Raw genomic sequence first — 25,841 nt, forward strand, 5'->3', positions numbered from 1 at the left:
AGCCCCACGTCGGGCTCTGTGCTGACAGCTCAGAGCCTGGAGCCTGCTTTGGATTCTGTGTCTCATTCTCTCTCTACCCCTTCCCCACTTGTGCGTGTGTGCGCTCTCTCTCTCTCTCCCCCTCCTCCTCTCTGTCTCTCAAAAATGAATAAATGTAAAAATTTAAAAAAACACTAAAGGTACTGTCACGGGGCGCCTGGGCCGCTCAGTTGATGGAGCATCCAACTCTTGATTTTTGGCTCAGGTCATGATCTTGCAGTCGTTAGATTGAGCTCTGCATCATGCTTTGCACTGGGTGTGGATGGAGCCTGCTTAAGATTCTCCCTTTCTGCCCCTCTCCCCCCCCGCCCCCCCCCCCCCCCCGCCGTCGTGCACACTCTCTCTAAAATTAAAAAAATAAGTTACTGTCACCATTCCCAACCTTTGAATAGGTTGGCAGCTAAATGGCCTGGGCCATCTCCTCCCATCGCACCTCCTCAAAAAGAAAGTGACATTTCCTGGTGCTTTTTTAAGCCGAGGCCGGCTAGGCCTGGCTGGGGCATGGCGTGGGGAGGGGGCGGGTGACACTGGGGAGTCACACAGCCTGAGTCTCTCCTCACCTTGAGTGATCTCAAGGCTCTGGGAATAGACAGGGTCTCGTGTCCTCACCATGTGCCCCAGATTCCAGTTGCCACACTCCAGTGCCGGCACGCAGGTTTTGAATTCCACATTCTGGAGCCAGCGATGCCCCCTGGGCAGGACTCGGGCAGTTGAACTCCACAATAAGTGCCTTCAGCTGGCCAGCCTGCTGGGAGTGGGGAGGGTAGGCCTGTCCCCTCCCTGAAAAGGAACTTCCGTGCCCTTGTGCCCACTGTCCTCAGTCATTCGTGGTCATAGCGGGTAGGGATTCAGGTGTTTACTGATTTTGTCCATTGTCAAGGGGTGAACATGATTGTGCCTGCTGCCAGGGTATATGTGAGTCTGCTGTCAATGGGTGTACCCATGGCCAGTGTAGACGTGGATCTGCTCTCAATCACTCTGCCCACTGCCAGTGTAACAATCTCTGTGGAGATTAGGCCAATGAGGACAGTGCTGGGTGATTAGTGACTCCATCTGTGGTCAGTTGAGTCAAGATGCATAGACGGGGATTATTCTTTTACGAGAGTACACGTAGATCTGCCCTGAGTGTGGTCAGTGCTGGTGTAAACACAAGCGTGAAGTCAACATCTGTGTACGTTGCCAATGTAGATGCAGATGCTGAAATCAGTGATCCGTGACTGTGCACACTGCCTGTGCAGATGAGGAAGTGGGCACCGGAGGAGGGCTTCACTTCCCAAGGAGGCTGAAAAGGGTAAACTTTGTTGTGCCCATTGCATAGGTAGAAGGATCGAGACAGGCAGATATAGGATGTGTATCCACAGTCTTCCCACAGAGGGGAAGCCGTGCTCCTGGTCCCCGAGAAAGGGGCCCCCTTCCCCTTTTAGTGTGTGGTGTGTGGCGTGTGGCCAGAGCTGACAGCAGGCAAGCCCTGATCCCCAGATCCAGCCACTTCATGGAACTTACATTGTAAGGTGGAAGAGAGACAGAGAGTAAGTATGAGAAGTAAGTAAATTAGATAGTGTGAGGTGCTAGCCCTCATCCAGCTGGACACGGGGAATGACTGAATGTGGCTGGATGTAAATGATACATCAGTAAAGCTGGGGAAGTTAGTGTTCAAAGACGGTATTGCTATGAGGAGAAGTAGAGGAAGGAAAATCAGATCAGTGGGTGGTGCTGGTTGAGAGTAAGCCTCAGGAGATGCTGAAGGAATGAGCCGCGGGGATACCTGGAGAAGGGCGTCGGATGGGGGGAACAGCCCGTGCGGGGGCCCTAAGGCAGGCGTATGTCTGGCGTGTTTAAAGAACATGTTTGAGGAGGCGGGTGTGGCTGAAACAAGCGAAGAGGACAGTGGCAGGAGAGGAGCTGGGAGGGGGCAGTGCAGGACCTGATCACGTAGGGGCTGCAGGGAACGTGAGGAGCTTGGCTTCTCCTCTGAGAGAAACGGGGAGCCTGTGCAAGGGTTTTGAGCAGAGAAATGACACAATCAGATTTATATTTTAAAAGGATCATCTGGCTGCTGTGTTGAAAATAGTCCCAGAGCACCAGGAATGTTGGATGCTGGGAGACCAGTTAAGAGGCTCTTCCCATAATCTAGGGCGAAATGATTGATCCTGGCGGGGACAGAGGTGGTAACGGTGGTAGTGGGCAAGTGGTCAAACTCTGGATTTATTTCCAGCTGAGCCGATGGGATTTCCTTACAGATTAAATGTGAGGTGTGGCAGAAAGAGAAGTGTCAAGGTTTGGGGCCCAGAATGTCCGGAAGGATGGAGTTGCCGTCTCCTGTGATAGAGAAGCTGTGGGCAGTGGGAGTGGTGCGGGAGCTCAGGTGGAGCCTTGGGGTGGAGAGAGCGCTATCAGAGATGCTAAGGTGTTGGCTGCTGAAGTCCTGAGTTCAGGAGACGGGCTGAGCTGCAGGTAGACGTTTGGGAGTATTCAATGATAGTTGAATGAGTGATGGTACTTAAGCCTGGAAACTAGGCGAATCGCTAAGGGAATGAATGGAGATGGAGACGACCAAGGTTCTGGGGCACCCCAATAGTTCAACGCTGGGAGAAGTGGTTGGCAGAGGATGTCAAGAAGGAGCAGCCAATGAGGTAGGAAGAAAATCAAGAGACTGTGGGAAGCTGGGAGTGTGACAAAAAGGAGGATCAGCTTTCAGATGCTGTTGATGGTTCAGGGACCTGAGGACTGGAAATTGTTCCTATTCTTTCTGCCTAAAATGCAACCTGTCTTCCCCTAGTTGATTCTTATCCATCCTTCCAACCTCTGCCCCCTTGCCACTTCCTCCTAGAAGCCACTCTGACCCCAAGACTTATTGTTAAAGGCCCATCAAATGCCTTATGCTTTCCCCTCAAAGCCCTCGTCACTTCATGTAAGTACATATTTGCTTGTTTGGTTATTTGATAAATGTCAGTCACCCCTGCCAGGGGCTATGGCTGTTTTTGCTCACTCTGTGCTCAGTGCCCTGCACAGACCTGGGAAAAGGTATAAATATTCGTTGGAGGGAGAGCAGGGCGTGGGGCAGTCAACCGTGGTCCCACCTACACTGCATCCACTGCCCTCCCTGAGCTGTCCCTCTTGGGGCCATCTTTTTAATTCCCTCCCCACAACACACACATATATATGCACACATGTGTACCCTGTTGGGAGTCAGGACCCCTAACTCGATGCAAAAACACAAGGCGGGGCCTGGGGGTAATTTCCCATTGGATTCCTAGTGCGTATACCATGAACCTCAGTTTTCTCATCTGCCTAATGGGGGCAATCAAGACTGTCCTGCTGATGGCTCAGCTATTGGTGTGTGTGTGTGTGTGTGGTATTCATTTGGGGTTCAATATGTGAAGTGTTGGAAACTGTAGATAACTGTCCCCAGTGTCCCCAATAATGGGAAGACTAATCTCTTCCTCCCAGGCTACCTGGATGGATGTGAAAGAGATTTATAAATGAAAGCCGTGGAGCATGGCGGTTTTAGAGTCAGGGACCTGGTTTCAAGTTCTGCCTATCCCTTTCAGGCTATGTGGATTTTGGGGGGTTTTTGGCACATGTCTCAACCCCTCTGGAGCCTCAGTTTTCTTATCTGAAAAATGGACATAATGACATGTCCCTCAGAGAAGTTTTTAAAGATAAGTGAGATCACGCCTGTAATGGTCATCATTATGACTTGATAGCAGAGCGCGATGACGCTGAACAAAGCTAAAGACACCTGTCACCGAGGTGGTTGTTGGGGGAATCAGAAAAGGTGAAGGCAAAGCGTGTGGTCCCTTTAGCCACGCACAGTGAGTGCTTAACCGAATCAGGCTCTGAAACTGGGGAGCCTGGCCCAGGAAAGGGAATGTGGTGGAAGCCAGAGAAAGCCTGGCCTGCAGGACGGATGGCTCAGGGGTGGGTCCTGAGGTCCATCTGTAAGTGTGGGCAGGCTGTCACAGGGAAGAGGAGGGGGTATGTTCTGGTGACCCCAGGGGGCAGACCTGGGATCTCTGGGAGAAAGGCAGGAAGATTGACCTGAACACGTGATAAATGCACATCTCTAGAGCTATCCAAAGACAGGTTGAGTGGCCTCGGGAAGTCTCCATCACCAGCGGTCACCAACAGAGACGTCTGCCTCAGGGTTCCTGTGAGGGGTTACTGCATTGCCTGCATGGGAAGCCAAATATCCTATATGGGGTGCCGTCCTACTCGCTTCCTGATCTTGGAGTCTCAGTCACATATTTCGTATTCCAGTCTGTGGCACAAAGAAGTTTGGGGCACGTGAGGCACACATGCAACAGAATCCTTGGAAAAAAAGAAGAAAGGAAAACATTGGAGTAGTATATAATAAAGAGAAGAAATAGTAATACCTCAACCCCAGGTGAAAAATTAGTTCAGAACGAGCACTAAATTTAACCGAGCTCCCTGGCAGTCAGAGCAAACGAGAAAATGTGAAGGGTTCCATAACTGACCGTTTACTAACAGAAAAGTAGACCCCACAGAGACACACAGTTCGACCCAGTTCTAAGTCCCGAAATAGAGTGATTTCCTACGTGGAACACTGGTGTTTGTCTGAGCTGAAGATGCTAATGGGTGAGGGTATGCACTGTCTGGTCTCCTGGGGGGACTTCCAGGTCACAGGAGTGGGTGGGATGTTGGCTCCTGCTGAGATCATCCGGGGCCCTGACCCTCAGCCTTCCTGGCCTGTGGGGCCATAGGGGCACTCTGGGTTAGCACAGCCCCACTCCCCTAAGGCATGCAGGCCTCTGTACCTCCCTGGGGCTGACTAAGGTTGAAACCCGGCCAGAGCAGCCTGGTCTGGCTCTCGGGGCACAGCCAGACTGACGTACACCGTGCGTAGCCAGCCCAGCTGTTCACGGGGGCCTACGGGAGGCCTGAAGGGCAGGGCTTCGAAACCGGCCAGTGCCGACAGCGCCACTGAGAACCTCTGAGAGCTTGGGCAAGATTTTTCATCTCTGTAAAACCTCAGACTCTTCATCTGAAGAGTGATGATAACACCAGAACTTACCTCTGAGGCTGGCGTGAGGTTTAAATGCGCCAATGCGTGGAGAGCACGGGAGACAGGGCCTCCTCATGACTGGGAAGCTGCCATCATTAGCCTCCATCTTGTTACCAGAGTTAGACCGGAAAGCCCGGGAGCTCTGGCTCACATCCCGCTCACTGTATGACCTTGAGTGTCCTTTCCCACCAAGCCTCATCTGCTCCCAGCCCCACGGCAGGGACTCACGTGGATAACCATGTGGAAGTGGGCATGTTAAGTCACCATTACCCTGAGGGGTGTCCCTCATGGGCTGGAGGCCACAGTGCTGGGTCTTTGGACATAGCTCTGCCTTGGTCTGTGGCGCCTGGAAACAGGCTCTGAAGGCCATCCATTGGCTCTCCTGAGGCTGTCATTTGTTTCTGGTCTGTTAGCAGGCAAGTGGTAGCAGGAGCAGAAAAAATTAGGGAAAAAGACTTAAAGTTAAACACATTTCTCCATTTAGCTGTTGCTGCTGCGCCTTGCAACTACCACCCCCCAATAATTCAGGGGAAAAAATGCTGTGTTTAGATTTTTGTGGAGGAACGCCTTGGCCCAGCTCCTGGAATAACAGTGTGCAAGGGAACTGGCAGTCTGGAGGTTTCTCCCTATCCCAGGATTCTGCCTTGGATCTGGGGAAACCCTAGACACCTGGCCTTTTCCTCCAGGACCTCCAATAGCATCTTGCTTCCTGGGTGTGTTGTTGTTATTGTGATGTCCCCACTTTAAAAATGATGGGACTGAGTTTCCTAGACGTAACTTGCCTGCTGCAGTCATACAGCCAATGGCAGAGCTGGGATTCGAACTCAGGTCTCCAAAGCCAAGTGCTGGACTCCTCCTTCTGCCATGCTGCTGGCTTCCCAGTCCCCAGTGTGGTCTCAGGATCAGACATTGAGCTGCTTGGCACCTGGGTCTCATCTGACCTCATGGATCTCAAATGCCAAGATGGGGCTGGCAGCATCAGAGTCACTGAGGGCACAAGTTAAAGGGAAATTTCTGGTCCCACCCACAACTACTGAACCGTCTGGGCATGGGGCCAAGGACTCTGCATTTGTATCTCCACTGAGTCACTCTCCCCCAGCACGCTCCACCACCATCCCCCCATCACCCAGGCCTCTGCCCACTCCTGCCTCCCTCATGCCCCACCGAGCGCCTCCAGGGAGGGCTTCTTACTCTCTGCTTTCCTGTCCACCCTCCTAAAGGGTCTGGGTTTGGCCACCACCAAGTAAGTTCTCCTTCGTGCTAAATGCAGAGACTTCTCCTCTGACCCTGTCCCACTGGATCTGCTAGGGGCTGGCTCTCAGGAAACATTCCTCCCTTGTTCTCCAGAACCAGGGCTGGCCCTAGTTGGGCAGACTGGTCACTATGCTGCTCAGTCAGGCCCACGCAGGAGCAGGGACCCAGCCTCACTCATGCCACATGCGTGGCTCTCTGAAGGGCAGTGGTGCTGTTTTGTGATGTGGGGGCAGGTCTGCCCAAGTCCCCCAGGTGTCTCCCAACTCAGTAGTCTCTGTCCCGTGACTGTAAGAGTCTTCACTTATCTACGTCTGAGACACTGTGACCCTAAGCACTTTGTTGTGATGGGAGAGGACCAGGAGGGGAGGGCCCATGAAGGCCAACGGGTTGTGTGGGGACCAAACCGATATATTTGAACACCTCCTTCTTGCTCTCTGTGTTATTTCATTTCATCATCACAACCACCCCAAGGGAGGGGAGGGCAGGGGATGTCTTCCCACCCCCTACTATCCAAGAATGAAGGCTCAGAAATGGGCAGTAACTAGTCCAAGGTCACCAGCCAATCCAGGCCCCAAATTCAGGTTGATCTGACTTCAAGGTCCTGTCCTTTCTGCTACGGCTATTGCCTCCTTTTGACCTGGGGTCTGGCCAGCACCAGGGCCTGGACAGCAGAGAGGCCTGGGAGGGCGTTTCGAGCAAGGTCTCAGAGGCCATGTTGATGAAAGCTCCAGGCTGCAGCCCAGTACTAACACTGTCATCTCTGCTCTACCTTGAGAGCTCTGTGACCTTGGGCGGATACTTTCCCTTGATGTTTCTCCAATTCTCCATTCCTGCCACAAGGGGCAGCTTTTAGACCAGAAAGCTCTGAGGGCCTCCTCCATCCTGGAGTTCTAGGTTTCTACTGACCATGTTTTCACAAGTCCAAGGTACCATCGATCTAAGACATGACATGAGTTAAATTACAGCATGTTGGTGATACGGTAAGATAGACTATTTTAAGGATGTGTACATCATTTCCAAAATGTGAAATAATGTGCATCCTGGCATGAAAGCAACATGGGAACCCCTGCCACCTCAAAAGTTGCCAGCCTAGCTGTTGGGGCAGCCCTTTCTGGATATGACCAAGGCCTAGGGTCATGAGTGAAGTCAATGAAGTGTCTCTGTGGAAGTCTGGAGGCCCGGGACTGCCTTTTCTGGTCTTGGTTCCCCCTACTGCGCAGGCTGGGTGCCAGGGCTGACAGGGTTGGTGTCGCAGCATGAGGGGTTCAGATCTGAACACAGCCCTACCTCTTGCGGTCTTCCCTGGGCTGGCTCAGTGGCCTTTTCCCCATCCCTGCCCTTTCTCTCTTCTTTCTCTCAGTCACAGATAGTTCCAGAGAAAGGGGCACACCCCTAGACTAGTATGTGAGTGACCATCTCTGGTCATGGCCCTGGGCTGGGTCTCACCTCAGAGAACACATATGCGGAGTGCCGAGACTCTGATTCCCCTAGGAGATGGCTCGTACACACCCCCTTCCATAGCATTCCATATGTGTCCTTATACACACAAACACATACACATCACACCCCATACGTGTCCTTGTACGCATACAAGCACACACACCACAGCTCATATGTGTCCTAATACACACACACACACACACACACACTTCTACCACCTGTATGAAGCACACACCTACACATAGTGACCATTTACACAAGCCTTTCGTGCATGCCTGGAGTTAGGTCACATAAACCGGTGACACATGTTCACCATGTGTATACCTACTCCACATTTACACAGCCTCTCCCCCTCACCCAGTATTCGCCCCCAAACACGGACTTACCCCAACAGGCACCCATTTGGCCATGTTATGTTCTTTGCGCAAACTCTCACACGCTCCTGCTCAAACCCTCCATGTAGCACCATGGGGAGCTCCCCCCGCCCTCCCCCTGCTCCCTGAGCTAGAGAAGGATTAGTGAAAAGGAACAGGGGCAGGGACCCGGGTGCCAGGACTGAGTGCTCAGGGCCCCCCATTTATTAATAAACCAAAAAAAAGGACTAGACCCCAAGGAGCCCCCTCCCCGGTCGCCCCCTTGTGGTCCTCAGCCAGCCCAGCACACCACAGGCCTGCCCAGTCCAAGGAAGTCCAGATGAGTGTAATTCAGTTTCCAAACTCAACTCGACTGACAATTTATTTAGGCCAATTGGCCATCCCGCCTGCTCTGCATCACTGACTCCGCATGGATTAACTCAAACGCTGTGTACCCCCGCTGGGCAGATCTAATTAGGCGAAAAAACTGACCTGAAGCCTCAGGGGGCTCGGGGCCTGGACAGCAGCCAGGGTTCCCATGATTAGCCCCAGTGCCTGTAGCCTTGCCTGGTCTCAGAACCCTCAGAAGGGACCAAGTCCATCCCTCAGTGCGCCAGTGATGAAACTGAGGCCGAAAGAGGGGAAGTGACTTGCCAAGGTCACCCAGCAAGTGAACGTCGGGCCAGAATGGCGGTCCCTGTGCCACGTTACAACCATCGTCTTGTTCCTGGAATGCCAAACTGCAAGAGCACAGATCCCCACGGCAAACCCCTGAACAATTCTGAAAGGCAAGCACAATTTTCTACAGATGACTGTGGCATAAATAATTTATAAATGGAAGTCATAGCACATATTGGTCATTTTAATAGATAGTAAATTGCTTTTCTGATTTATGGTTTCAGGGGTGGGGTTACAATAAAAATAACTTGGTGATTTATGAAACATCTTCTTAAGTCAACAGATCTTTAGTAGGTTTGTCTGACTTTGCAGCCAACAGCTTCACCACCCTGGTTACCATAGAAATGGGATGCCTCGTTCCGTTGCCATGGCTACCACTTTCTAGAACACAATTGGTGGGTCTCTCACAGTTTGTGATTTGGTTCTGGGGAAAAAAAAAAAAAGCCAGGACTGCCAGCTTGGGTTTATGCTGCATTATCAGGCGATCTTGCCTGCATTGTCTTAAAATTTCACTGGGTGGCCTCTGAGGTGGCCAGGCTAGGTGACAACTGTCCCTGGGATGTCAGGCAAAGCTCCCTTTGTGCTCCCATCAGACTAGTAGCCCAGGAGAGCCTGGCCTTACTGCGGCCTGGATCCTGGGTGTGGGGGGCAAGGCTGCTGCTGGGGTGGGAAAGGAGACAAGGTCTGGCAGATGGCAGGAAATCAGGAAGCTGATAGATGAAGGGCAAGTCTAGGGACTGGAGATCCAGGAGCTGGCACCATCCGAGCAGGGCAAGCAAGCTGAGGGCACGGAAAGGCTGACGAGGCAAAGGCAAGGCGGGCTGGAGCTGTTGTCCTGTGGGAGAGACAGACACTGAGTCAGTCACACCTGGGGTGGGGGTGAGGTGGGCAGAGGAGGGGCCAGCTGAGTGGCAATGCCCGGGGTCTCTTCTATTCATAGCAAGAATGCTGTGTGGTAACGGCTGCTGCATTATCCATGTGCTCTGAGTGTGTGTGCACAAGTGCTGTGGGGGGCCGCAGCCGTGTGCACCTTGCGGAAGAGTATGGCACCTGTGTGTTTGTGTTCCGTGTGCGGTAATACGTTTCAGTACCATCCATCTATGTATGTGTGGTTGGGACACTGGGCTGTAGTTTGTGTGGCCACACGGACAGCATATGTGTTTAGGTAAGGGGGGAGGTGTGTACTCTGGGTAATTGTATGTGTCCGTGGTCTCTGGGTGACTGGGGATTGGGAGGCAGGCAACTTACATGGGGTGCAGCCCCTGCCCTTGCCTACAGCCCCTACAGTCCTGGGGGTGTCAGCCCAGGATTGCTGTAGAGCTGGCTCCTGATCTCGCTCCTTGCCGAGGCTGCTCGGCCATCCCCAGAGGTAGCATCCCTGCCCCTGGGGCTGCTGTTTCCCCAGTAGCTAGCAAGTCCTGGGCAGCAAGGCCCAAGAGCAATGTAGACATGGCTGGGCCCCTGCCCAAGGAGTCAGGCACCCCAGTTCTCTCCCTCACAGCGGGTGGGTATCACTTTCCCTCAGGGAGTCTGAGTTGTAGGTGCCAAGCTCCAAGATGGTGGCATCCAGATGCAATCAGGGCCAGCTACTAAGTGTCCAGGACTGTATTTTTAGCCCCAAGAGCTTTGGCAACTCTGGCGGTAGAAAGAGTTTAGGTTTTGGAGCAGGACAAACTTGGGTCCAAGCCTCAGCTTCATCACTAGCTCTGAAGCCTTGGTTTAGTCCCTGACCTCTCTGTCCCTGGGTTTCCTTCTTGGCACAGTGGGGTAAGGCCACCTGTCTCACTAGGTCAGGGAGAGGACAAAGGTGCAGAATGGGTCCTTCGCTTTGGTAGCTACCTCCTCTCTCCTTCCTGTGCTCGGCTTCCCTGAGGAGGGACCAAAAGAAGCTGGGACTCAGCTGGGTGTGAGCTCTTGCTTTGGCGGTGTGCTGTGACTGGCCTCCTGGTCTCTGGGCCTAGGAGAATGTGGCAGGCTGAGCGAGCCAGGGGCACCTTCCTCCACAGCCCTCCTAAGGGCCCACTTGGAGCTGGATGTTGCTGGGGGCTCTCCCTCTGACTAAGAACCAGGCCTACTAGCAGCAGAGGTCAAGAAAGCAGGTGCTCAGGAAGCCTAGACAGGGCAGCAGGCCTGGCTTCCACTTCCCCTGGTTCCTCCTGAGAAAGGAGGCCTAGCACCTGGCTCTAGGCTGGGCTGCTACTGCCACCCCACCCCCACCAACCCCCTGGGCACTGGGGCCCAGAGAGGAAGGAATCTAGACAGGATGCCCACTGGTTGCTGAGAACCAATAATTTATTCTACCCTAATTTTATAAGACTTGCCGTCTTTCAGGGCCTCAGTGCTCCCATCAGGACCTGCCTTGTGAGAGGGGCAGATAAGTTGAGAGCTCTATGGGCCTGTGGGGGCACCTGGGAATGAGAAGGCCCCTGGGAGTGAGAAGGCCCCTGGGACGTCAGTGCCGTGTCTGGGCTGTTTCCATGAGTCTCCCCAAGCACTAATGAGCCAGAGTCTTGCTTCCCCCCTGGGGGTGAATTTAGAGACTCTTTGGGGGGGGGGGAATCCCTTCATTTGCTGCCTCCTTAGGGCCTCAGCTACCAAAAGGAGCCTCACCTGGAGAAAGTGTCCCAGGAGTAGGGCTACTTAGGGGGGTACTGAAGGATGAATGAGTTTTTCCAGAAGTGCAAAGACATGGAGACAGGGGAGACATGGAGAGAGGGGTCAGAAATGTCAGAGTTTCATGTGGCAAGAATGTTGGGTACATGTAGGAAGAGAGCCCTGGGAAGTCAGTGGGGCCAGGCACAGAGAGTCTCCTGTGTTAGGTTGAGGAGTCAGGGTTTTTCTTTGTGGGCAGCATGGTCAGGTGGCCTGGGCAGAGAGCTGGGATGCCAGCTCTGGTAGGTGTGTGGAGACTGGACTGGTGGCTGAGACTCTAAGTCTAAAGCCTACTAAAGCTTCAATGGTAGGGGTCCTGTTGAGAGAGAGTCATGTGTGAGCAGAGGGGACAGAGGAGGACAGATCGGGGGAGGTTTGGGGGAAGTGGGTGGCTGATGGTGCAGTGGGGAGGGGAGGTGTCTCGGGCCTTCTGCCATTGGCCAGGATCAGGAGCCCAGGGGTGCAGTGGGCCCTGCCTCTCAGCATTCCTCGGACACTCACAATGTGCATGTTCTCCTCTCTCACAAAATCCAGGGAGGGGCATGGCCTGCCCTTTGGGATCTGGTGAATGCCAAGCTCTAAGATGGGGCCCTCCAGAGGAGGTACTGGAGGCAAATGCCCGGCATTTGGGAATGTGTTTTTAGCCCCAAGAGCTTTGGCAGCCCTGGTGATGGAAGGAGCTCTGGATCTGGATCAACCTGGGTCAGAGGTGGTGGCCTTTTCCAGTTGCTTCCACTTTGCTTTCCTGGTCCACTTCCGTAGGGATCTTTAAAGAGCTGTTTCTGGAGTTGGAAGACCTGGCTTAAGTCCGTAGCTACCCTGCCCCACCTTCTCCAAACCCCACCTGCCTCATAGGGCTGAGGGAGCTTGACTTTGCAGTCCCCTGCATTGTATGTGTCTCTGTGGGTGCCCTTCACCCTCAGCTGGGCAGGGAGCTCTCTGAGGGTTGGGCTGAGGCTTTATTCCACTCTGCTGGGCATAACCCAGTGCCTGGTAAAGAGTGGAAGGAAGAAAGGATGGATGGATGGGCAAACGGATGGAGGGAGGGAGGAATGGAAGGGCAGACAGGTGGAAGGAAGGAGGAGACTAAGGAGGGAGGAGGGAGGAAGTAAAGGAAGAAGGAGGGAAGGAAAATAGAAGAGAAAAGGGAAGGGAAGAATGAATGCATGAGGGATGAGAAGGGGGAGGGAGAGAGGATGGAAGGAAGGATGAGGAGTGGAAGGGAGGGAGAAAGGAAGTAAGGAAGGGAGGGAGGGAGGGAAGAAGGAAAGAAGTAAGGATAGATGAGTGACAGAAAGGAGGGATCGATCAGTGGATGGGAGGAAGGACGCACTTGATAGTAGTCTGGGATAAAATGTTTGAAAATGGTCCAGTGCTCTAAAACCAACAGGACCATGAGCCTACTTCAATGCATGGCTCGGGGAGACCTCTTCCTACTTGGGGGCCTCAGGCTTCCCATCTATAGCATGTAGTGCCTTGGACTAGATAATCTCTAAAGGCTGCTCTTACTTTTTAGCATTCTAAAATGCTGACGTTGTCCTTTTCCCTCTCCTCTCCCCTTTCTCCAACCCAGAATGTGACTTGAAAGGGCCATATAGTTCTTGGTTTCGAGAAGCATGCCATGTTAGGTGCCAGGTTCCATGGCCATGGTCAACCCAGACAGGGCTGTTCTTGGACTTCCAGTGCTGCCCCCTGCCTACCGCCACAGGTGGGGAGGTGCGTCCATGCAGACTACAGGGTCGCTAGAAGTAGCACGGCTGCCTCTTGTTGTGGATACAGAGTGGGGTCTTGGCACTCCTTGAAGTTATCTGTGAGGGCAGCTCTGGAGAACACAGGGGCCACCCCTTCCAGACTGTATAGCCTGGGGCCGTTTCCAGGAAGATGGCCTTGCTCCGGACATTGTCTTACACAGGCTGGGAGAAGGCGGCACCCGGAGAGGAGGGGAGCTGTGGGCACAGGCAGGCAGGGATGACCAGCCGGGCTCCTGGAGGAGAACCCACTGACCAGTGTTCCTCTAGAGCTCTGGGAGGCCCGACTGAAGCCTGGAAGAAGAGGAATTCAGTCTGAGCAGGAGGGTTTGGAACTCAGACAGCTGCTCCATTCTCTTCCCTCAGGTACCTGTGTCTCCTGGCAGCTAGAGAAGCCCAGGGTCATGAGATGGGGCCGGCAAACCAAACCAAAGGAGCTCCTGAACCTTTCTCCAGGGGCTCAGGGCCGGAGCAGGTGGTTCTGGACAGGCTGGGTCACCCCAGCCATTTCCTTCTCACTGGTGGGGTCTGAGAGGAGAAGGCACCCACATATGTTTGGAAAGCCCCAGCCCCCCAGCAGCTCCTTCCTCCCTCCCACCCGCTCCCCTACCCTAGTGCTGACAGGCAACTGGAGAGGAGCAGACACTGTGGTTTATGGTGCCTTTAAGGACCCCAGTCCGATTCTCCTTCTGATGCCTGAACCTGCCACACAGTATCGCCGACAAATGACCATTTAGCCTCTTTTCAATACCTCCAGGAAGGGGGATCTCACCTCCAAGTTGGTGGTGGCAGTTCCTAGGGGGGACAGAGAGGGAGTATAAAAGTCATCCGACGCCCTGGGGCTGATATATATCTTTTGCAGTTCTAGATGGGAAAGAACCTGAAAGAGACCGCATCAACAAGGTACAGATTCCTGAGAGAGCAAATGGACTGCAGTAGGAATGAGGAAAGATGGGCCATGTGGCCTTTGAGGGACCAGATTCCATCATAGCTACTCCCCGTCATTCCCTTGCCACCTTCGGCCTCCGCAGGCTACGTCACTTTTATTATTCAGGGTGGGCTAAGTGCTTTACTAAATCACTCCCAAGTCACAGCAGCTTAATACATTAGTAGTTTATTTCCCACTCAGGTATTTAGTGGCTATCTTTCTTTTCAGGGACCGAGGCTACATTCTTGTGGTGGCCCTACTGGCCCCTAGGCCCTCAGCATTTAACTGGCAGTTGGGGGAAGAAAGAGAGCCTGGAAGATTGAGTAGAATAGGTTCTGTGAGCCAGGCCTGTCATCAGTGCATGCCCCTTTTATGTGCTGTCCACTGGCCTGAGCTCAGTCACATCACCCCACCTAACCCCCAAGGAAGCCTGGTAAATATAGTCTAGCTGTGCGTCCAGGAGGAAAGGAAAGGCATTTGTGAAAATAAAGCAACCTCTTCCACAACTTCTTACCTGCCCCCGAGCCTCCTTACCTAGTGCTCTGAGGAGGGAAAAGTGGCCCATCAGTTTGGCCCACGTTGGAAGGGGGCATTGTGCAGGTGTCTTCCCTTGGCCGGGCCTCTGACTAGACCCAATGAAAAGGTACCTCAGGTTTCTTTGCTCGGGATGGGAGGCCCTCCCTCTGACGCTGTGTTTCTCCTCCGCAGTATGTGGCCTTTGCCTCCCTCTTCTTCATCCTGGTCTCCATCACCACCTTCTGCCTGGAGACCCACGAGCGCTTCAATCCCATCGTGAACAAGACAGAGATCGAGACTGTTCGGAATGGCACGCAAGTGCGCTACTACCGGGAGGCGGAGACGGAGGCCTTCCTCACCTACATTGAGGGCGTCTGTGTTGTCTGGTTTACCTTCGAGTTCCTCATGCGTGTGGTCTTCTGCCCTAACAAGGTGGAGTTCATCAAGAACTCGCTCAACATCATTGACTTTGTGGCCATCCTCCCCTTCTACCTGGAGGTGGGCCTGAGTGGCCTGTCCTCTAAGGCTGCCAAGGATGTCCTGGGCTTCCTGCGTGTCGTCCGCTTTGTGCGTATCCTGCGCATCTTCAAGCTGACCCGCCACTTTGTGGGCCTGCGGGTTCTGGGCCACACTCTCCGCGCCAGCACCAATGAGTTCTTGCTGCTTATCATCTTCCTGGCCCTGGGCGTCCTGATCTTCGCCACCATGATCTACTATGCCGAGAGGATAGGGGCACAGCCCAATGACCCCAGCGCCAGTGAGCACACCCACTTTAAGAACATCCCCATTGGCTTCTGGTGGGCCGTGGTCACCATGACGACGCTGGGCTATGGAGACATGTACCCGCAGACGTGGTCCGGCATGTTGGTGGGAGCGTTGTGTGCGCTGGCGGGCGTGCTGACCATCGCCATGCCCGTGCCTGTCATCGTGAACAATTTTGGGATGTATTACTCCTTAGCCATGGCTAAGCAGAAACTACCAAAGAAAAAAAAGAAGCATATTCCACGGCCACCGCAGCTGGGATCTCCCAATTATTGTAAATCTGTCGTAAACTCTCCACACCACAGTACTCAGAGTGACACATGCCCGCTGGCCCAGGAAGAAATTTTAGAAATTAACAGAGCAGGTAGGAAACCTCTTAGAGGCATGTCGATCTGACCTTTCACCTCTGCCCCCCGTAGCGATGATTCCAGATTCAGTCAGACTGCTTCCTTAGTTCCGTGGGCAACCCCGGACCCCGCACTCAGTGTCGAGGTGTGGAGCCTGGGGGCCCAGGGAGATGCTGGGCAGCCAAATTCACAAGGCGAGAGCCTGCTGGAGGAACCTCACTGGTGGCCCTGGGTAAGGAGGTTGGCGCGCTGGTCTCGTGAGGTTCTGAAGAGACGACATGGCCCGCGAGGTTGCTGAGGACTCTCTTAGCAGGAGCCCAGGGGGCTGCTGCTCGGTGGGCAGGAGTCAAGCGTGAGTCTCTGACTCGGGCCACTGTCCCAGTGTCGGGGCAGGGCAGGGGTGGGTGAGTTTCGGAAATGCCAGACAGCTTCTGATTTGGTCTTTACTCAGCTCCCTTCAGGCTGTGCAGAAGGCACAGTTGGTGCATGGGATCTGGCAGGAGGGTCCCTGCAAAGGCAGTAGCCAGGAATCTCACCCCCAACAGAGCCTGTCTCCATAGCTGAGTAGAACTGCTCTGATTCCGGCTGCCTAGCTCCAGGTGCGTCCCAGGAGACGTCTGGAGCCCTCCGTAACAAGCTTACTTACCCCATAGCATGCCGAACCAACTCATCTTCTTCCACCACTCTAGAGTTTAGCATTTATCTTTAGGAACCTGTTGGAGCGACTCTAGCTTTCACGTTGTCTGTTTGGGTTGATGGTCGAGTGGGAGTTTCCGGTGGCCTTCTGATGGAAGCGACTGGTGAGCAAAGGACTAGAGGGGGCCACCACCCCGGGCAGCTTAGACGAAAGCACTACAGACCAGCAACAACCTCCCACCGAGGGTTCTCCCCGTTTCTGGCAGTGGGGACTGCAGCAGCAATACATGACATCCAGACCAGTGTACAACCACATTCCCATGAATCCAGTGGGGGTCCAGGGGGGAGGGGGGCCATGAAACAATACTAGTCACCGTGGGATATATTCTCATATTCCATGGCTAGTGGTTCGTTATGGGACTATCTCAGTTTTATGAGAACCTGCACATAGCACATAAAGTTGATCACGGGGCTCTGGTCCGAAGATATAAAGCCCATAGTCTACCTCTACCCATGGAATACCATCGACTTATTCTGTGGACACAGGGATTTCAAGGAGATGAATGACCCAGAGAAGAATGACAACACTGAGCTAAGAAGTGCCGGGGTGAGGGAGGCCGAGTGAGTGATAAGTAGCATTTAGTCTATGGAGGAGGTCCCTGTGCCCAGGTCTGGCAGGCTAGCTCAGCCCTGGATGAGCAAGTTTCCCCCGGTTTGAGTGGCCTCGCCCAGTGGATGATTGATTCTTTCTTCCCTGCTGATGCACCCACCACCCCATCCTGCTCCCAACCTGGCTTCACCCCACACCTATGCTGCCTAGTGCAATACCCTCAAGGCCCACTTCTCTGCCCATGGGGGCTTTCCTGCCCCTTCATCTGGCCCCATACCCCTCCCCTTCCCGCTTCCTGGATTCCTGTAGGCACCCAAAAGGAGTGTGGTTAGTGTCCTGGGCTGGGCCATGGGTTGGGCAAGGGTCTCAGAGGCTGGAACAGGGGCCCTGAGTGGGGCAAGGCATGGCTCCTGCTCACCAGGTGAGGCACAGGCCAGTGGAAATCTCCCACCCCACCTTTCTGCTCTGGATTAGGTGGACATTTGACCTCAGGAGCCACTGTCATGGCAAGGAAGATTCCTGGGGCTCTGGGGAGGGTCTGGCCTGGCCTAGCCTCCACCTTCACTCTGGGCCCCATAGGAAGAGCTCAACCTGGGTGAAACCACCATGGCGCTACTTGGCCCTTCTGTCACATCCTCTCCAACACTGGATCTGTCAGGATCAGTGCCCCAGGCTTGGGTGCCCAGGCCAGCCTACCAGGGACCCCCAGTCACTCCAGTCAGGCACAGACTCCTCTGTACTCCTAGAAAATGCCAGTATTCTCCATGTGCTGAGAGCCCACGCGCACACACACACACACACACATGCACACACCGAGTACAGACATTTGTGTTCTGACATGCGCACCAGCTAATCCCAGAGACACAGCCCTCTTCCCGTGCTGCAGCAGACCTGTGAACCCTTTCAGTCCTGGTGAATCCCCCGGGCCCCATAGTCATGGCAGCTCTGCTCCCGGGAGCCTCTTTGTTATGGCCCCAGATCTCAGGGACCCAGAGAGCGCTGGCTCAGGCAATCTCTGGCTGAGGAGGGATCTGGGGCCTTTCAAGCTTGCCCTCTGGAGCCCAGATGCCAGCACCCTCCTGCCTTTCTCTCCCCAGCCCTACACTCCGCCCTCCCTCCCTTCCCAAGTACTCACTTCCCTTGGAGGTGCTGTCCTGCTGTCCAGACCTCTCCATCGTGGTTCCCAGACCCCTGTGAGCCTCACCGCCCCCCCGCCCCCCGCCCCAGAACACTCCTCCTCCCTCCAAAAGCTGATGTGTGAGACCCTGATGATCTATCACCAAGGTCTGTGGTCCTCAAGGGGTGGCCTCCCCATCTCTGTATCACTGAGTCCCTTCCTGTTTGCCTCCTTCTCTGCTCACACCGACACACCTAGATGGGTGTGGGGGTGTCTGTGAGTGAGTGGGGTGGCCAGAGGTGAGGGAGGCCAACGTGGGTGGAGATCTGACCCTACAAGAATTGAGAGAGGTAAGATGCAGCCCCCAAGGCCTTTCCAGCCTCACTCCGCCCCCAAGGGCACTCAAATGGCCTCCACGAAACCTGGGTTCTCCAATTCCACTTTTAGAATCTGGCTGAAGGCTAAATTCCCGGCTCTGGCGCTTCCCCTACCCCTGACCCCCCCAGGGGCAGACCCCCCAGGACTCAAGCAAGGCCTCCCAGTCGTATCAACAGCACCCTCCCTCACCTCCACCTCTTGGTCTGTCCTGAAGCTTCAGGTCTGTGTGTCTGTGAGGGATGATCTGGTCTCTTCCTCTGTACCATGGCTAGCATGGCCTCAGTGTTTGGGCGGGGGGCGGGGGGGGGGTTCATCCTGTGGGGATCATAGTGCCTCATGGGGGGATGCTAGCAGGGCACCCCACATAGTCAGGGACTGCGTGGGGCTGATGGCCCAGGAGCAGCTGCTTGTCTCCCAGAAAGGGTCTCCCTCCCCCCGTCTGCAGCCGGGGTCCTGCTCTGGAGAGCTCGGAATGCTCCCCCTGTCCTGCCATGTTCATTCACGTGCGTGTCTTGTCCATCTCCGCTCCTGTGATACGGGTTGGTCCTCTGTGGTGCTGCGTCCTGGGCTGCGGGGTCCCACCATAGGTGAGCAGAGGGCTGACAGGGGGGAGGGTTGGTGGCCAGACTCACTTTTTGCCCATGGGCATGTAGGGCAGCATGAAGTCCTGGAGCAAGCTCCTATCTGGGCTCCTCAGGAGCCACCACTGCAGCCTCTGGGGCATCTGTGGAGGGGGATTCCCCTCTGAGCAGCTGAGTCCAGAGTGCCCCCAGCCCTGGCCCTCCACTTTTTCCCCTGCTGGGCTGCAGTGGGTGCCAGGAGTGGTGGCAGCCCGGGGCGAGGAGGGGTGGGGGCGCGGGGAGGGTCACAGGGTCGGTCAGAGGTGACCAGGCAGGGTGTGGGCAGGGCCTCTCCGCATGGGCTCACCGAGTTTGCGCTCGTGTTAGAGGGCGAGGGGGGGCGGCTGCGGCCCGGAGGGGGGTCCTTGTGGCCCCCAGGTGGGCCGAGGTGGAAGCAGTAGAGAAATGAACCCACTCTGAGGGCCAGGCATGGGTGTTCTTTTCTGTGTTGTTCACATTTTCTCTCTTTCTCTCTCTCTCCACTAATCATGTTTCTCTCTCTCCTCGTTTTGTTGCATGACTTGTGCCAGTTCTCGTGATTATACTCCGCTCGTGTCTCTCACAGACTGTCCCCAGTTAGCCTGGGACTTTTTCCCTGAGCCCCAGCTGGGCAGACCCCTCGGGGCTAAACCCAAGGAAATGCCCAGCAACCCCCACCCTGCCCCAGCCCGGCGTGCGCCCCCTGGCGCCCGCTGCTGGTGTGAACAGTAAGTACATCGGCTGGGCCCGGAGAGCAGGGCAGAAAAGCCGGCCCCGCTGGCTGAGGGCCCGGACACCGGGTTCTCCTTGCTCCAAAGTTTAAAAAAAAATGACCCTCTTGCGGATGCTCATCTATCTCAGCCCATTTCAAAGCCTGGAAACCATCTCCGTGAGACGCTGCCCATGCTGTCATTTCATCATCGCAGGCCGGCGGGTCTAGTGGGGGCCGAGGGAGGGGCCTGGGGCCAGGGGGGCAAGGCTCTGAGCCTTCTGGGGAGCAGGTGGGAACCGGGGCTCCTGGTGGCCATCTCATTCAAAGGACAGGATGGGGGCAGGAGGGTGAGCTGGCACTCTGGTCTTTTTCAGGGGTTCTCCAGGTTTTGAGAGTTGGCCCCTCCTTGTGGCCTCTCTTCCAGACACCCCTCTGGAGTTGGGATGGGAGAATGCTCCCAGTTTTCTGAGAGCACCCCAAACCACAGAGAAGGAAGCTGGCTCCTTCACAGAGCAAGACCTAAACACACCTTCCCCTTCAAGGTCATCATGGTTGAGAGAAGAAGCAGGCACCAGGGATATCCTGGAGTCCTTCCAGGGAGAGAAAGGTGCCCAGCTCACACCCACCTCGGGTTGCCTGATGGCTGCCCCTGCCCGCTGCCCCTGCAGGGAAGACCAGCCCGACTTTGGGCCCCTTAAAGGCCAGGGGAGCTTGATTCTGCAGGGGCGCAGCACTGAGGGGCAGAGCCGGTGGGTGGGGGCTCAGCACTCTGAGCGAAAGGAGGGGTCTCAGGCTCTACCGCCCACCTTTGACCCGCCCCTGGGCAAGAACTACCCTCTGCAGATATCTCCAGTGACAGATGATGGCCAACAGAGAGACAGCAAGTCCTGGCTCCCCTCCCAGATGGCGATGCTGCCGGGTAGGATTTGCCGTTTTCCCCTTGAGGACAATTTGTGCAGGGTACCGTGGGCCCCAACTCCACATCCTCATCCACTCTCTCCTCCCTGAGATTTCCCCTCTTTCTCCCGCTGCCTTCCTCCCTCAGCCCCTCCCTTGGGAGGGAAGACAGGGGCCGGCCAGAATGGGGGGCAGGCCGGGGCTTGTCCGTGTGCACACGTGTGTGCCCACAGACACGCCCCAAGTGCTAGGCAGCTCCCAGACCCCAGAGAGGCCCCAGTCACGTGGTGTCAGAGTTACCTTGGTAACTGGCCTTTCTGGTTCAGAATAAATCGGGGAGCGAAGCCCCTGGGATTTGTCGAGAAACGCACTGTACGTGAAATGCTTTGCCATCTTGTACGACAGACCTTTTTTTAAGTTCCAAAATTATGATGGGATTTTTTTTGGATTTGCTTTACGAATAAACCTGATTGGTCCATTTCTCTTTTGACTGACTGCCTCTTTGTAGTGACATGATGTGCACACGGGCCGTGATCCCACCCGCGGGCACGCTGAGTGTGTGCACACGGAGAAGGATCACTCGTGCGTGTAGTTACATGATGTGAACAGGGTCACGGAGGAGGGTCCCCTCTTTAGTCTTTCAGAGAAGTCTCCCCTCGTGCTCACACCCATGTTGGTGTCGTCTTCCCTTGAGGTTCTCTCACCCCAGATGAAGTCTTTGAGGAAGCCCACCGTGGGGACTGACTTGCCCTACCCTGGCCTGGAAGATTCTGCTTTGAGGTCAGAGAGCAAAGGGCAGACTCATTCTCCAGGAGTGATGGGCGGGACCCGAGGTCAGACAAGCTACCTCTGCCAGCTCCAGAGACTTCCACGGCTCTGCTTCTGGACTTGGGAGAGGGAGAGCTCCTGTTCTGGCCGTGCTTTGCCCCCCGAATGTTTCCTCAAACCTCTGCCCAGGTTCCTTCTCAGGCTCTCACAGAGGCCAAGACTCCCCTTTACCCACCCGAGTCCATCCGCCGCTGTTGTCTTTACACGTCCATTTGCTCTGCTTTGCCGGGATGCTGCCGTGAGGAGGCAGAGGAATGGGAACCCCTCCCAAATCATGGCCCGCTGTCACTGCCTCATGCATACATCCCTGTTGTGCCTGTGCAAGCTGACCAGGCCCGCTGGGGGCGGAACGGGATGGTGGATACCGGCGTGGTCTGTGTGGGGCTCAGAGCAGACTGAGTGACTAGCTTAAGTCTGTGTGGGGGATGGAGCAGACTGAATGGTTGAATTGGACCTGTGTGGGGAAAGAGAGACTGTGTGGCCAGGCCTGGACGGTGTGGGGTGGGCTATATAGAGTACCAGGTTGAATTTGGAGGAGACTTGGGTGACCATGAGTAGTCTGGATAGGGGACAGGGCATGCAGAGTGACCAAAGTGAGTCTGGGGACAGAGGAGACTGTGTGACCAGGCCTAGTCTACATGGAGGGTGGGGCATACAGAGTGACCAAAGTGAGTCTGGGGACAGAGGAGACTGTGTGACCAGGCCTAGTCTGCATGGAGGGTGGGGCATACAGAGTGACCAAAGTGAGTCTGGGGACAGAGGAGACTGTGTGACCAGGCCTAGTCTGCATGGAGGGTGGGGCATACAGAGTGACCAAAGTGAGTCTGGGGACAGAGGAGACTGTGTGACCAGGCCTAGTCTGCATGGAGGGTGGGGCATACAGAGTGACCAAAGTGAGTCTGGGGACCGAGGAGACTGTGTGGCCAGGCTTGGTGTGTACAGGGGGTGGGGCACGCAGAGTGACCAGGTTGAATCCAAATGGGTCGGGGCAGGATGAGTGATGAGATAGGGTGTGTGTGGAGGACAGCGTGAAGGGTGTGATTTGGTGGGATCCCGATGGGGGTGGGGTGGAGTTGACTGATGGGTCTAGATGGGGCTAGGGAAGCCTTGAGAAGCCAGCTAGATGTGGACGGGAGGCAGCCAGGCTCTGGTCAGCAGGAGAGAGAGGTCTGCAAAGGCCACCTCTCTGGACTGGAGTTTTTCTGCGTGTTTGTCTGTCTTCTCCCTGAGCTCTGTGTCTGGCCCCCTACCCATGACGCATCCACACCATCCTGTCTCATCGGCCCTGCCTTGGGCCCTGGGCCAGGCCCCCAGCACCGCACTTGCTGGACCCATCACTAACTCATCTTTTTGCAAACTTTGAGCAAACCCAGGACCCCCTCCTTCCCTGCACTGTGGGCAGCCCATAGGCTGCCTGAATGAGCCGGGGACCCCCAGCCTCCTGCCTCCCTCCATGGTCCACTCACTTTTCTGTCCTCAGGGACAGGCTGCCCTTTGCCAATGCCCCACCTCTGGCCTGTCCCCCTCCCCCACTAAACAGTTTTCAGTGTCTCAATAGCTTCTGCTTATATGTTTGAAGATTCCAAACTGAATGGGGAGGTGGCGAAGGCCGCGCTGGCGAACGAAGACTGCCCCCACATAGACCAGGCCCTCACTCCTGATGAGGGCCTGCCCTTTACTCGCTCGGGCACCCGCGAGAGATACGGACCCTGCTTCCTCTTATCAACCGGGGAGTACGCGTGCCCACCTGGTGGAGGAATGAGAAAGGGTATGTAGAGGAGGCGGGGGGCACTCTGCATCAGCTGGGCCGCCTCGCGCTCCTGCAGATGGGCGGGTGGGGCGGCGGGCGAGGGGTGCTGAGGGGCAGGCAGGCACGCTGAGGGGGGGCAAGGTGCAGAAGGAGCCCCCCCCCCCAGGGTTGGCCCTTGGAGGTCTGAGTCCTTTTCTCCCAAGTAGGATGTCAGGCTGGCAGAGAATCTGAGGTCCTGGCAGCTGTGGGTTGGGACTGAGCCGAGGGGAAAGGAAGGGGTGCCGGAATGGGCTGGCTGACTACGGGGCTGTGACCCTAAGGCAGGGTGTTACCGGGGATGTGGGAGGAGTCTCCGACTCCTCCAGGCTGCTCTGGCAGATGGCAGGTGAGACCCAGAAAGCAAAGTGATCTCCCCTGTCCCTTGGTTGAGGAGGGCAGTGGGGTGGGCCTGGCCTGGCCAGGACCTGTGGACGTAGCCACCCAAGGATGCATGTTCTGGAAGAGCACCATTTAAAGAGAATCTGTAGGCCAGTGGGAGGAGAGGCATGAAGAGAGGTGGCTTCAGGGCTTGGGGGTGAGACCAATGTCATTGCAGAGGTAAGATGTGTGCTAGTCAGAATATTGCTAGTGGCAGTCAGAGAACTTGCCAAGAAGGTGAAGCACCACCCCGTGCAGCACCTTCGTTCCCTGGCCACCGCCCCGGGTGTGATCAGCGCCCCCTTGTGGTTGGTGAAGGCTGAGCCCCATAGTGGCCTCTGTTCAAGGTCTCCTTGTTAGCAGAGCCTTATCTTAGGCTGACCTCCTGGGGAAAAGATTTCTACTAGAGCTTGAGCATGGGCTGGAGAGAAGCTTGAGGCAGGGGCCCAGAGCACCCTAGCCCCAGGCTTCAGGCATTGGCCTGGAAGGTAGAGGAAGCCATCCTTGACATATCGGGCTGGCTGGGCAACTCGTGCATGTCTGGGAGTGCCTCACATGCTCACACGGGATGCATGCTGACCAGAGTGAGCAGGCTGGGCCCGAGGGATAGTTGGTTTTTTAGAGCAATAGTTGGTGTAGACTGTGGCCATTCACAACTGCTCCAGTACTTGAAGTGGTCCAACAATACACAAGGAGAGAACACAGAATTCCAAATAAAGGGCAAACCCAACCCAGAAGAGGAGAGGCAGCCTATACTGAGATGGGGAAGTCCTTCTGGTCACTGGTGCTTAGTGTGCCCACCTGATCCAGTCTGGTCCCTGCTTCCTTGCCCTGCCTGGAGGTCCCTCGGACCCCAGTGCGGCAAACCGCTGCCCGCATGGTGCTGCATGGTGGAGGGCTGCGGGCCTGGGGTGGGCCCATCCTTGGCACCTTCCATGGATAGGCCTGATTCTCCCTTTTGCACCTGGCTTTTTCCTGGGTAGAGGCTCTAGAATACCAGGAGCAGGAGCAGGGGCAGCCCAGGGGAGTGAGGGGGAAAGCAGGTAGACTTTGTGGCTGTGCTCTGCCCGGTAAGGTCTCATGGGCTGCCTGTCTCCTTTATCTTCACTATTGGATCAATCTGTGTGGCCTAAAAGAACAGACAGGAGAGTCTCTTTACCGTGCTTCCAGAAGCCCAGGGAGTGTGGGACGGAAGAAGCCCCATCTCCCTGTAGTGGCCAAGGGAGCTCAGTGGCAACCACTGTCCACGGGTGGTACCTGCTCCCCAATCCCACAGAGGCGTGGGGGGCCAGAGTGTTTGGGAGGCACCAAGGGTGAAGTGCCCCCACCCACATCCACCCGGCCCTGCTCTCATGGAGCCATGACAGCGCCGAGGACTTGATTTTCTCAGGATAATTCCAGTGCACAAGCCACATGCAGAGTAGGAGAGTTAGGGACTCAACCCGGTCCCCAAGAGGGAGAAAGAGAGGCGTGCTGGGCCGGCTCACTGCATGGGAAAACCAAGCCCGCTGGAGAAGAATCTGCCTGCCTCTGCATGCGGCTGTTCTGTCTTTCCTCTTCCTTCCTTAAAAACTAAGTACCAAGCGGGATGGGAAAGCCAAGAAGAGAAGCTCAAGTGTTAATTGTATTCTTTACATACAGATCTTTGCAAAGAAAGCCCTGTCATTGCTAAGTATATGCCGACAGAGGCTGTGAGAGTGACTTGACCAGGCGGCTTGGCCGAGGACACTGGTGGCTATTAAGCATCTGGGTGGACCAGCAGCCCCTCCTCACCCTCGGACAGAGTAAATTCACGCCATGCAGGTTTGCCGGACGAGTCCGAGTGGCCCAGGTCTTGTACTAGGACGGACGTAGCTTTTTCTACGGCCAAATGGTAACTGACCGTAGAGGATTTCTTTTCCTTCTTTCCTTTTTTTTTTTTTTTAATTTTATTTTATTTGGGGAGGGTGGTGGAGGGGTTCCTTAGCATGACTTGCATGAAGTTAAACAGAAAACCCAGCAAACCAAACCCACCAACCCCCCTGCAACTGTAATGATCACCCTAAACAACAACGACGAGAAAAAGGAAAAAGTCCTCTATTTTCTTTCAAAGCTCTTTACTTTTATTACACACGTTGTTGGAGCCAGACTGTAACGGCGTTCGGTAGAAACCTG

General features: G+C 55.2%; 1 protein-coding gene across 1 annotated transcript in view; it reads left to right on the plus strand.

Annotated features, from left to right (window-relative positions):
• Nucleotides 1-25,412, plus strand: part of KCNC1 (potassium voltage-gated channel subfamily C member 1) — a 42,560-nt gene extending 17,148 nt beyond the window's left edge. The window contains exons 2-4 of the mRNA XM_047879097.1: nt 14,827-15,760; nt 23,100-23,288; nt 25,329-25,412. Of these exons, the coding sequence (XP_047735053.1) occupies nt 14,827-15,760; nt 23,100-23,288; nt 25,329-25,393 (1,188 nt within the window). The 3' untranslated portion in view covers nt 25,394-25,412. The remainder of the gene's footprint in view (nt 1-14,826; nt 15,761-23,099; nt 23,289-25,328) is intronic.
• The last annotated feature ends 429 nt before the right edge of the window (nt 25,413-25,841 follow it).

The sequence above is a fragment of the Prionailurus viverrinus genome, chromosome D1 (assembly GCF_022837055.1).
Source record: "Prionailurus viverrinus isolate Anna chromosome D1, UM_Priviv_1.0, whole genome shotgun sequence".
Lineage (NCBI taxonomy): Eukaryota > Metazoa > Chordata > Mammalia > Carnivora > Felidae > Prionailurus > Prionailurus viverrinus.